Source organism: Choloepus didactylus, chromosome 15 (genome assembly GCF_015220235.1).
Source record: "Choloepus didactylus isolate mChoDid1 chromosome 15, mChoDid1.pri, whole genome shotgun sequence".
Lineage (NCBI taxonomy): Eukaryota > Metazoa > Chordata > Mammalia > Pilosa > Megalonychidae > Choloepus > Choloepus didactylus.
In genome coordinates, this window is record NC_051321.1 from 79,004,343 (window position 1) to 79,018,019 (window position 13,677).

At 40.8% G+C, this 13,677-nt stretch overlaps 1 protein-coding gene across 1 annotated transcript in view; it reads left to right on the top strand.

Moving 5' to 3' along the window:
- The window catches only part of NRG3 (neuregulin 3), a 1,038,857-nt gene that overhangs the window by 990,683 nt on the left and 34,497 nt on the right, over positions 1-13,677 (top strand). The window contains exon 6 of the mRNA XM_037805143.1: positions 13,315-13,441. Coding sequence (XP_037661071.1) covers positions 13,315-13,441 — 127 coding nt within the window. The remainder of the gene's footprint in view (positions 1-13,314; positions 13,442-13,677) is intronic.

The following is a 13,677-nucleotide window of genomic DNA, read 5'->3' on the forward strand; positions in this document are numbered from 1 at the left end:
ATCGGAGTTATGTGTTCTTACCTCATTTTTCAGATAACATTGGAATTTATTTTAAAAAATTAATTTGTCAGTGCCATACAGAAGGAAATTGCAGATGGGATCTTTGAATCTTGGCAGTTCTAGTTTAAATCCCATGCTCTTAACTACTATACCATATCACCTCCCATAGTCCTGCTCTAGATGGTGAAGCAGCTTAGGAATTCTATTCTCAGGAATTCTATGCTCTAGTGCAGCCCATAACACTTGACCTTCTCTAGGGAGGCCATATGGTGTTAGTGGTCAGGATTATGCACACGCCAGCCATACCTGGATTCAAGTCTTCCATCTGTTACTTACTTGTTATGTGTTATCAGGCAAATTAGAGCTCATTTCTTAGCCTTGGCTTCTTTTTTAGTAAAATATGGCTGAAAACAGTGTCTACCTTCTAGAATTGTTTTAAGGATTAACTGGGATAATACTGTCAAGTCCATAGCGACAATGTTTAAAAGAGTATAAGTGCTCAGTGAAGCTAATGTTAACACCCCCATTTTCACACACCGGCCCTTGGAGGTTGGGTAACCACAAGTTAACAGCGTGCCTGGAGCTCCCGAGGGATAATCGCACCCAGCGGGGCATAAAAAAGGTCTCCTCGCAAGTGCTGTGTGCAAGGAAGAAATTGTGTATTTAACAATAAGCAAATTACTATGAAGAAGTAGTTAATCACTTATTTTTAGAGTGTAATTTGTAGTTGCACCACATTTAAAGGAAAGGCTGATTAGGGTAATCATGAGAATAGAGAACAGCTGGATAACTAGAGGACTTCGGTCTTCAGAGCTGTCAATCTCTCACTTCTCGGGGCAGCAAGGGGGCTCTGAGACGCACCGCACCGCCCAGGCGCAGCGGGTGGTCCCAGGGTGCAGAAAAGAAACACTTCAAAACACCGGATTCCTTCTGGGACCTCGGAGGGCTGCACCCTGCAGAAACAATACCCCAATGTGATGTCTTTCTGCCTGTGGGAACACGGGATATCAGAATAAACAAATAAGTAAAATTTAAAGTAGTTAATAATTAAAATTGGTGCCACTTTCCAAAGGGAGTCATTTCTCATCCGAGACTTGGAGTGTGACAATTTCCAAGCCTAGCCTTTCTTTATTGTTCTTTACCTGTAAAGAATGTCACACCTCACATCTAATCTATATTGCCGAAAGCACTGTATGTTTTTGTAACACCCTGGCACAAGTTTCCTTTTACTGAATCCTCAATTTCTGGTTCCCCACCCAAAACCTTGGGGATAACAGAATAGGCAGATTCTACATCTTTCCTTACATTCCCATGTAATATAATATAAGGTTGTTTGTGTGTGTGTAATTTTTTTGACTTTAGCTTGGAAGCTCAACATGTCCCACAATTCTGGGGCCTCTTTCTCTTTGGTATGCAAATAAATGCACTTGAACCTCCATCCTGGATACCAGCGTATAGTTCCTCCCCAGAAAGAGCCAGGACATACCCACATCGTCTTGGTCATTTATGTTCTACTTCTCATAAACACTGAGATTCTGCTACTCTGGTCCTTCTCTCATTCTCTTTTCACCCTTGGCATGATCTGACTTCCCCAGAAGGAATTTTACAGCAAAGTGTTGGTCTGTGAAAGTTTGACGGTAGCCAGACACTGAGGTAGAAGTGAGGAAACATTCTTGAAGATAGAGGGTTTTCTGACTGAGTTAATTGGTTCCCCCAACAACTCTGAAGGATATAGCAGAAGAAATTCTCTTATTATTCCCGGTTTGTGCACATGTGTCCAGAAGTAGTTAATAGGATTATTAATTGAGACTTTCAACTCTGGCTGATAAGGCTCACGCGGCAACTATAACTTCTTCTACATTTTCTCTTCACTTTTAACTCATCAAAGTAAGAAGCATGAGACTGGCCTTAAGAGTCCTTGGTAGAATGTGGCAATGCAGGACATGATTCTACTCTAAATTTGGAGTTCAATTAGGAGAAGGAGATGTTCCACGAAGCAGAAGCTGGGATGGGTAATTATCACAACTGGGAAAACTGAGGAGGGGAAAACTGAGGAAGAAAGAGGATAACCGGTGCTATCGGTAAAATGTAGGGGTGGTAGCAACCTGCCCCTGACTGGAGGTTATTACTCTCTAAAGAAGGAGATTTTGGATCATAAAGAAAGCCTCTGATGATGGGAAGTGAATGCTCATATGCACGGCTATGATCCTTTTTAACAAAGAAGGACTTAGTCACCAGATTCCAGGATGACTCAAAACCAGCAGACAGTGAGAAAAAGAGTCACCCTTCTCAATAGCCTACATCCCATGACTGGACAATGCAAAGCTAAAAAGGCTTCTACTATTGCCTTAGCTTAGGGTGCAGGGCCATCCCGGCTTCAGAGCTCTGTGTGGGATTTGCTGAGATCTTTGATGAGAATGCATCAACCACCCTCCACCCCTCAACCCCACACAACTTCTCCCTGTACCCCATCCTACATCTTTCCTTCCCTCCCACAGGTATTGTTCCCAAGAATACTCCCTAACAAGCATCCTCCATGCTAATCTCCATCTCATGGTCTGCCTCCCAGGAACCCAGCATGCAATGCTACAAATATGCCCCCTAACCAGCTTGTGATGTCTGGCATTCCACAACTTCCATCTAATTTCTTCCTAATTCATTGAGCCAGAGAAGGTAAAAACTCAATGAGCTATATGTTTCACACTGCCATTTTGGGCTAGTAGCGTCCCAATGTGCAATGCATGTATCTGGTCTTCCACAGAGCAGCCACTTTTGAGAGAGAGCTAATGACATTGTAATTAGATGCTGCTTGTTTCCTCTGATTTATTTGCTGGGGGGGAGGAGGAAAGAGCAAAAAAAAAAAAAGTGTGTGTTGGGTTAAAGAGGAGGCAGATTTAGAAAGGAAAGATCCCTTACCCTGGAATTTTAGTGACTTAGAACTTGAGTGTGAAGAGGGTACAGTCAGGCAAATTAAAAAGGGATTGAGGAAAAGCTGTCAGATACTTTATTTATTTTTTTTTTATTTTTATTTTTTTTTACTTTTATTTTTATTTTTATTTTATTTAGATATATTCACATACCACGCAGTCATACAAAACAAATCAAACTTTCAATTGTTCACAGTACCATTACATAGTTGTACATTCATCACCTAAATCAATCCCTGACACCTTCATTAGCACACACACAAAAATAACAAGAATAATAATTAGAGTGAAAAAGAGCAATTGAAGTAAAAAAGAACACTGGGTACCTTTGTCTGTTTGTTTCCTTCCCCTATTTTTCTACTCAACCATCCATAAACTAGACAAAGTGGAGTGTGGTCCTTATGGATTTCCCAATCCCATTGTCACCCCTCATAAGCTACATTTTTATACAACTGTCTTCAAGATTCATGGGTTCTGGGTTGTAGTTTGATAGTTTCAGGTATCCACCACCAGCTACCCCAATTCTTTAGAACCTAAAAAGGGTTGTCTAAAGTGTGCGTAAGAGTGCCCACCAGAGTGACCTCTCGGCTCCTTTTGGAATCTCTCTGCTACTGAAGCTTATTTCATTTCCTTTCACATCCCCCTTTTGGTCAAGAAGATGTTCTCCGTCCCACGATGCCAGGTCTACATTCCTCCCCGGGAGTCATATTCCACGTTGCCAGGGAGATTCACTCCCCTGGGTGTCTGATCCCACGTAGTGGGGAGGGCAGTGATTTCACCTTTCAAGTTGGCTTAGCTAGAGAGAGAGGGCCACATCTGAGCAACAAAGAGGCATTCGGGAGGAGGCTCTTAGGCACAATTATAGGGAGGCCTAGCCTCTCCTTTGTAGCAACCATCTTCCCAAGGGTAAAACCTATGGTAGAGTGCTCAAGCCATCAAACCACCAGTCCCCTATATCTGTGGTCATGTTAGCAACCATCGAGGTGGGGTAGGCGAATACCCCTGCATTCTCCACAGGCTCCTCAAGGGGGCACTACATCTTTTTTTCCTTGTTTTTCTTTCTTTTTTTTTTTTTTTTAACCTTCCCTTCTTTTTTAAATCAACTGTATGAAAAAAAAGTTAAAAAGAAAACAAACATACAATAAAAGAACATTTCAAAGAGACCATAACAAGGGAGTAAGAAAAAGACAACTAACCTAAGATAACTGCTTAACTTCCAACATGTTCCTACTTTACCCCAAGAAAGTTACCTAATATAGCAACATTTCTGTGAACTTGTTCCTACTATATCCATCAGAAATTAACAGACCATAGTCATTCCTGGGCATCCCCAGAATGTTAAATAGCTTATCTGTCCTTCTTGGATTATTGTTCCCCCTTCCTTAATTGCTCTCTATTGCTAGTTCCCCTACATTCTACATTATAAACCATTCGTTTTACATTTTTCAAAGTTCACATTAGTGGTAGCATATAATATTTCTCTTTTTGTGCCTGGCTTATTTCGCTCAGCATTATGTCTTCAAGGTTCATCCATGTTGTCATATGTTTCACGAGATCGTTCCTTCTTACTGCCGTGTACTATTCCATCGTGTGTATATACCACATTTTATTTATCCACTCATCTGTTGAAGGACATTTGGGTTGTTTCCATCTCTTGGCAATTGTGAATAATGCTGATATGAACATTGGAGTGCAGATATCTGTTCGTGTCACTGCTTTCCGACCTTCCGGGTATATACCGAGAAGTGCAATCGCTGGATCGAATGGTAACTCTATATCTAGTTTTCTAAGGAACTGCCAGACTGACTTCCAGAGTGGCTGAACCATTATACAGTCCCACCAACAATGAATAAGAGTTCCAATTTCTCCACATCCCCTCCAGCATTTGTAGTTTCCTGTTTGTTTAATGGCAGCCATTCTAACCGGTGTTAGATGGTATCTCATTGTGGTCTTAATTTGCATCTCTCTAATAGCTAGTGAAGCTGAACATTTTTTCATGTGTTTCTTGGCCATTTATATTTCCTCTTCAGAGAACTGTCTTTTCATATCTTTTGCCCATTTTATAACTGGGCTGTCTGTACTATTGTCATTGAGTTGTAGGATTTCTTTATATACACAAGATATCAGTCTTTTGTCAGATACATGGTTTCCAAAAATTTTTTCCCATTGAGTTGGCTGCCTCTTTACCTTTTTGAGAAATTCCTTTGAGGTGCAGAAACTTCTAAGCTTGAGGAGTTCCCACTTATCTATTTTCTCTTTTGTTGCTTGTGCTTTGGGTGTAAAGTCTAGGAAGTGGCCACCTAATACAAGGTCTTGAAGATGTTTTCCTACATTATCTTCTAGGAGTTTTATGGTCCTTTCTTTTATATTGAGATCTTTGGTCCATTTTGAGTTAATTTTTGTGTAGGGGGTGAGGTAGGGGTCCTCTTTCATTCTTTTGGATATGGATATCCAACTCTCCCAGCCCCATTTGTTGAAAAGACCATTATGACTCAAAGTTCAGTGACTTTGGGGGCCTTATCAAAGATCAGTCGGCCATAGATCTGAGGGTCTATCTCTGAATTCTCAATTCGATTCCATTGATCTATATGTCTATCTTTGTGCCAGTACCATGCTGTTTTGGCAACTGTGGCTTTATAATAAGCTTCAAAGTCAGGGAGTGTAAGTCCTCCCACTTCGTTTTTCTTTTTTAGAGTGTCTTTAGCAATTCGAGGCATCTTCCCTTTCCAAATAAATTTGATAACTAGCTTTTCCAAGTCTGCAAAGTACGTTGTTGGAATTTTGATTGGGATTGCATTGAATCTGTACATGAGTTTGGGTAGAATTGACATCTTAATGACATTTAGTCTTCCTATCCATGAACATGGAATATTTTTCCATCTTTTAAGGTCCCTTCTATTTCTTTTAGTAGAATTATGTAGTTTTCTTTGTATAGCTCTTTTACATCTTTGGTTAAGTTTATTCCTAGGTACTTGATTTTTTTAGTTGCTATTGAAAATGGTATCTTTTTCTTGAGTGTCTCTTCAGTTTGTTCATTTCTAGCATATAGAAACATTACTGACTTATGTGCATTAATCTTGTATCCCGCTACTTTGCTAAATTTGTTTATTAGCTCTAGTAGGTGTATCGTCGATTTCTCAGGGTTTTCTAGATATAAGATCATATCATCTGCAAACAATGACAGTTTTACTTCTTCTTTTCCAATTTGGATGCCTTTTATTTCTTTGTCTTGCCGGATTGCCCTGGCTAGCACTTCCAGCACAATGTTGAATAACAGTGGTGACAGTGGGCATCCTTGTCTTGTTCCTGATTGTGCCGGTTTGAATGTATTGTTTCCCCCAAATGCCATTATCTTTGTGGTCTTGTGGGGCAGACGTTTTGGTGATGGTTAGATTTGCTTGGAATGTGCCCCACCCAGCTGTGGATGGTGACTTCGGTGGGATACTCCTATGGAGGTATGACCCCACCCATTCAGGGTGGGCCTTGATCAGTGGAGCCATATAAAACATGCTGACTCAAAGAGACTGAACGGAGTGCAGCTATGAGTGACGTTTTTAAGAGGAGCAAGCTTGCTAGAGAGGAACATCCCGGGAGAAAGCCATTTTGAAACCAGAACTTTGGAGCAGACGCCAGCCATGTGCCTTCCCAGCTAACAGAGGTTTTCCAGACGCCATTGGCCATCTCCAGTGAAGGTACCTGATTACTGATGTGTTACCTTGGACGTTTTGTGGCCTTAAGACTGTAACTGTGTAGTGAAATAAACCCCCATTTTATAAAAGCCTATCCATCTCTGGCGTTTTGCATTCTGCAGCATTAGCAAACTAAAACACTGATCTTAGAGGGAAGGCTTTCAGTCTCTCACCATTGAGTACTATGCTGGCTGTGGGTTTTTCATATATGCTCTTTATCATGTTGAGGAAGTTTCCTTCAATTCCTACCTTTTGAAGTGTTTTTATCAAAAAGGGATGTTGGATTTTGTCAAATGCTTTTTCAGCATCTATTGAGATGATCAATTGATTTTTCCCTTTTGACTTGTTAATGTGTTGTAATACATTGATTGATTTTCTTATGTTGAACCATCCTTGCATGCCTGGAATGAACCCCACTTGGTCATGGTGTATGATTTTTTTAATGTGTCTTTGGATTCGATTTGCAAATATTTTCTTGAGAATTTTTGCATCCATATTCATTAGGGAGATTGGCCGGTAGTTTTCCTTTTTTGTAACATCTTTGCCTGGTTTTGGTATTAGATTGATGTTAGCTTCATAAAATGAGTTAGGTAGTGTTCCATTTTCTTCAATGTTTTGAAAGAGTTTGAGTAAGATTGGTGTCAGTTCTTTCTGGAAAGTTTGGTAGAATTCCCCTGTGAAGCCATCTGGCCCTGGGCATTTATTTGTGGGAAGATTTTTTGATGACTGATTGGATCTCTTTGCTTGTGATGGGTTGGTTGAGGTCTTCTATTTCTTCTCTGGTCAGTCTAGGTTGTTCATATGTTTCCAGGAAATTGTCCATTTCCTCTGCATTATCCAGTTTGTTGCCATACAGTTGTTCATAGTATCCTCTTATAATTTTTTTAATTTCTTCAGGATCTGCAGTTATGTCACCTTTTTCATTCATTATTTTGTTTATATGGGTCTTCTCTCTTTTTGATTTTGTCAGTCTAGCTAGGGGCTTGTCAATCTTGTTGATCTTCTTAAAGAACCAACTTTTGGTGATATTTATCCTCTCTATTGTTTTTTTGTTCTCTATGTCATTTATTTCTGCTTTAATCCTTGTTATTTCTTTTCTTCTACTTGGTTTAGGATTGGTTTGCTGTTCATTTACTAGCTTCTTCAGTTGATCCATTAGTTCTTTGATTTTGGCTCTTTCTTCCTTTTTAATATATGCATTTAATGCTATAAATTTCCCCCTTAGCACTGCTCTTGCTGCATCCCATAGGTTTTGGTATGCTGTGTTCTCATTTTCATTCGTCTCTATATATTTAGCAATTTCTCTTGCAATTTCTTCTTTAACCCACTGATTGTTTAGGAGTGTGTTGTTTAACCTCCAGGTATTTGTGAATTTTCTAAGTCTCTGATGGTTATTGACTTCTAATTGTATTCCATTGTGGTCAGAGAATGTGCTTTGAATAATTTCAATCTTTTTAAATTTATTGAGGCTTGTTTTATGTCCCAGCATATGATCTATTCTGGAGAAAGTTCCGTGAGCACTAGAAAAGTATGTGTATCCTGGTGATTTGGGATGTAATGTCCTGTAAATGTCTGTTAAATCTAATTCATTTATCAGATTGTTTAGGTTTTCAATTTCCTTATTGGTCTTCTGTCTGGTTGATCTGTCTATAGGAGAGAGTGATGTGTTGAAGTCTCCCACAATTATTGTGGAAACATCAATTGCTTCCTTTAGTTTTGCCAGTGTTTCTCTCATGTATTTTGTGGCACCTTGATTGGGTGCATAGACATTTACGATTGTTATTTCTTCTTGTTGAATTGCCCCTTTTATTAGTATATAGTAGCCTTCTTTGTCTCTCAAAACATCCCTGCATTTAAAGTCTATTTTATCTGAGATTAATATTGCTATACCTGCTTTCTTTTGGCTGTAGCTTGCATGAAATATTTTTTTCCATCCTTTCACTTTCAGTTTCTTTGTGTCCCTGTGTCTAAGATGAGTCTCTTGTATGCAACATATTGATGGTTCTTTTTTTTTGATCCATTCTGCGAATCTATATCTTTTATTTGGGGAGTTTAATCCATTTACATTCAACGTTATAACCGTGAAGGCATTTCTTGAATCAGCCATCTTATCCTTTGGTTTATGTTTGTCATATTTTTCCCCTCTCTCTATTAATATCCTTTAATGTACCCATACCGAATCTCTTTAGTACTGAACCTTTCTCCATGTCTCTCTGTCCTTTCTTTGTTTCTCTGTCTGTAGGGCTCCCTTTAGTATCTCCAGTAGGGCAGGTCTCTTGTTAGCAAATTCTCTCAGCATTTGTTTGTCTGTGAAAAATTTAAGCTCTCCCTCAAATTTGAAGGAGAGCTTTGCTGGATAAAGTATTCTTGGTTGGAAATTTTTCTCACTCAGAATGTTAAATATATCGTGCCACTGCCTTCTCGCCTCCATGGTGGCTGCTGAGTAGTCACTACTTAGTCTTATGCTGTTTCCTTTGTATGTGGTGAATTGCTTTTCTCTTGCTGCTTTCAGAACTTGCTCCTTCTCTTCCGTGTTTGACAGTACGATCAGAATATGTCTCAGAGTGGGTTTATTTGGATTTATTCTATTTGGAGTTCGCTGAGCATTTATGATTTGTGTATTTATGTTGTTTAGATTTGGGAAGTTTTCCCCAACAATTTCTTTCAATATTCTTCCTAGACCTTTACCCTTTTCTTCCCCTTCTGGAACACCAATGAGTCTTATATTCGGATGTTTCATATTATCTATCATATCCCTGAGGTCCATTTCGATTTTTTCAATTTTTTTCCCCATTCTTTCTTTTATGCTTTCATTTTCCATTCTGTCATCTTCCAGGTCACTGATTCGTTGTTCAACTTCCTCTAGTCTTGTACTATGAGTGTCCAGAATCTTTTTAATTTGGTCAACAGTTTCTTTAATTTCCATAAGATCATCCATTTTTTTATTTAGTCTTGCAATGTCTTCTTTATGCTCTTCTAGGGTCTTCTTGATATCCTTTGTATCCCGTACTATGGTCTCATTGTTCATCTTTAGTTCTTTGAGTAGCTGCTCTAGGTGCTGTGTCTCTTCTGGTCTTTTGATTTGGGTGCTTGGGCTTGGGTTATCCATATCGTCTGGTTTTTTCATATGCTTTATAGTTTTCTGTTTTTTTTTGGCCTCTTGGCATTTGCTGAACTTGATAGGATTCTTTTAGGATCTGTAGACCAGTTGAAGTCCTTATCTCTAATTTATCAGATCTACAGCTTCGTGGAGTACACTTTCTCTAACTAACCAGCAGGTGGCGTCCACGTGCCACCTGTGCTCCACAAGCCAGTTCTCCCCTGCTTAGCCTTTTTGGTGAGTGGGGGAGTGAGTCTTGTGGGGTCCAATTGGTGTACCAAACTTGCGTGTGTAGTTGGTGTTGCCTGCCCTGTATATGGGGCGTGTTTCTGGGCAGTCAGGGAGTAGGGGTGGCTCTAACAATCAAGTCTCCCTGGTGATCCTGGAGTTTTAAAGCTGCTGCAATAGTCTAATCCTTCAGTTTAGTCCTGCCACTGACCCACACGTCCTTGGTATTGGCGTATGGCTCCTGAGACTTGCAAGTGGGTCCCTCTTCCAGGCCGTGCACCCCCTGGTCCTCTGTTGAGGGATGACTGTGCTACGTCACAGGTGAGTGCCTTCCCCCCAGGGCGGTTCTGGGCTGCTGGGCTGTGTAGGGAGGCTCCCAGTCTGCTGAAATGATGGCTGAATGGGGCTTTGTTAATTCACACTGCTCCACCTTCCCAACTCTGGGACAATCAGCTGAGGTTGCAGGGAAGGCTAATGTCCACGCCCAGTTTTGTGGTGTGTGCCTGTTATTTGAAGCACTTCCGTCACACTGGGTTGTCTGGGGCAGCTCTGGGCTATGGGGCTGGCGATGGGCAGGAGTATTTCCTGTCCACCAGGATGATGGCTGTGAGCGGACACCCCCCTTTTCTTGGGAAGTTGTGGTGTTTAGTGAAATTTCTCAGCCACTGGATTATTGCCTTTTGTCTCAGAGCTCTCTTAGTTCTGCTCTTGTCTTGACCTGCCCAAATTGCAAGTCTTTGAAGCTTTCTGTATTGGGCTTCTTAGAGTAATTGTTTTAGAAAAAGAAAAAAAGATTAAAAAAAAGGGCCCTCCTCAGAGATCTAATGGGTTATTGAAATGCTAAGAGACAAAGCAATTAGGGCCATTAAGGAAAGGTCCACAGGGCAGAGAGATCAGCTTTTCTTTGGGATTTGCATATGAGCCTCAGGGCGTGAGCCCTGCCCTTCCCCTTTCTATGTTCACCAGAACTCCAAAAATCCTCCGCTTTTATTTTGGAGTTTTTCATGTTGTTTTTTTCTATGCCTGTCTCCTCTCTGCTGGGCCAGCTGCTCTCAGATTCTCTGGTGTCTGGTCTCAGTCTATCTACGGTTGGAGTTTGGATCAGTAGAATGAGTTTCCGATAAGGGCTGCTACTGCAGTTCTCCCTTCTCCTTCCCGGAGCTGACAGCCCCTCCTCCCACGGGACTGAGCCTGGCAGGGAGGGGTGCGGGTCCCCTGGCCACAAAAACTTACAGATTTCGCTGATCTCAGCAGTTCCACGTTTTCATGAGTGTTGTATGAAGTATGGCCAAAGTCAGATTGCTCTGTGGTGTCCAGTCCACGCAGTTCCTGGCTTTCTACCTACTTTCCTGGAGGAGTAACTAAAACATACAGCTCACCAGTCCGCCATCTTGCCCCCCCTGTGCTTTTATATCTGTCAGATACTTTTAAGAGGAAATTTCCTTTAGAATTTTATGCTTTCAAGATCCTGAATTATGAAGTCATTACAAAGATAGTATTTCTACTATTTCATTTCTAAAGAGAATAATTGAATCTTTCTTCTGTGCAGTGCACCCTCTTACTGCCTCATGGTGATTTTCTCAGCTAGAACCTACCTAATTCCCATTTGCTTCATGAATGGATCCTTGATAGAATTTCGGTGCTGTAATGTTCTTCTTAAAATGCTGATATGATAGATTTATTTTTAACAATATGCTGTAGATTAGCTGTTAGGAAGTAGATAGAATATTATAACTAGATTAAATGACTGAGTCCTGGAGAGACGGTCCCCCAAATAATTGAAAAGATAAACAACACATAGCTACATCACACTAGTGGTATAAATTCAAAAGGGGTGATGAATGTTCGGAGCCTCCATAGCCTGCAGCAACTACTGGTGACTTGCTTGTGAGAGATGTAATTAGCACTATCTTTTTTGTATCTTTGGGCCAGTGTTCTAATTCCTCTGTAGCATCTGCCCAATAGCCAAGGAGGCTAAATAATGAAAAAGGCAGGAGATTAACACTTTACATTTGCTCTCACATTGAAGCAGTCCAGCATCCATGGAAGGCAATTATTACCAGCTCCGTTTTACAGATGAGGAAACTGAGGCTCAGAGACATTTAGGTTGGTTAGTGGATGGCAAGGCCAGGCTTCAAAACCCTGTCTGCGATTCCAGAGCCCATGCTCTCTAGTGTGCTGCCTGGCTGGAGAAGCTCACAGTAAGCAGCTTCTCTGTATTGACGAACTTCACCAATGACTTTATCCTTCACAGGGATCTGGGTGGAGAAGCAAAAATTCAGGGAGGATGGTTCTGCAAAGACTTTTTTGGTTTTAATTTTTATGGGCCCCATGTTTCCTACCGGTAGGTCATTGTTGTGAAGCTCCTGGGAGGGAGAAGCCAACAGGGCAGTAGGTTCGTCCGTCCTTCTGATACAGCCACTGATGGGTCCAAACGACTGCCACTCCAGATGTGCAGACAGGAGCACTTCACTGAAGTCCAAAAATACGAGAGCAGGACTCAGAGGTCCTGCTTAGAAGCTCTGGAAGCTTGGGCAAGTGGCGCGACAATTCTGAGTGGTGCTTATGAGTGTAGGCTAGCTGGGTTCACATCCCAGGTCTACCTACCAATTACTAACTATGTGATCCTGGGAAAATTATTTAGCTTTTCTGTGCTTCAGTTTACTCATCTATTAAATGAGTTTTGGACAATTATCTCATGGCATGGCATTATTGTGAAAAATAAATGAGCTGATACACGGAATGCCCTGAAAATGGTTTTTGGCACTCAGTGCATGCTCATTAAGAGTTGACTATTTTTATTATCTACAAAGTAGGAACAAAAGTCTTTATAACCAAGAGTTGTCAGTAAGAATAAATGAGCTGTTTCTATATTGTAAAGGACAGAAAACATGCAATTTCTGTACACATGTAATAGCATGAATGGAAACTATGCAATTAAGCTACACATATTTGAATTGCATGAACAAAACTTTGCTCTTACATGATATGTGGCCACTAGGCTCAAGCTTCAACCTTTTGCAGTAGTTACTTTGCCGTAGCACTTTCAAATGCACTGCACGCAGGGCCAGGAACTCTGATCACCCACGGCCTGGGATGCGCGTATCCATGGAGACAAGGACAAGGCATTTGTTTCTGTTTGCCTTCGGAGTGCTATTGGATGTTAATGCCTGGACAGTAATGGATAATATGAGGTTCTCTCTAAATTGGAAGTATTTCCTGGCAGGGTTGAAAATGAGAGAATGGTTCTCTTTGCTAACTGAGTTTATCAGTGACTGAATCTCAAAAAAATAAAAACAGAAGAAATATTCTGCTAAGGAGAACAAATAAATATATAAATATTTATACATTCATTTATTTAAACCTGCAGGAAACAAACTAAACAAATGCAAGAGCAGCTGAAAGAGACGCAAAACGGTAAAAGCTACAGTCTCAAAGTAGCCAACACAATGGCAAATTCGGAGAACCTGGCGAAGAGCCATGTCCAGCTGCAAAATGTAAGTTGCCTGTCTACTTATCCCCTCCCACAACTCCCTTCAGTGCCCCAGGTCCAGACCTTCTCGGCACCGAAAGCCAATGGATGGGGACCCTGCAACCAGACTTGTATATTACTTTCAGCAGTGTTTTTTTTTTTTTTTTAATTTTTGCTTAAATCATCTTGCAATTCCATGATTGTGTGCATGCATATGTGTGTGTTTAGATGGAAGAGGGAAAAGTTAAATCTCAGCTCTTG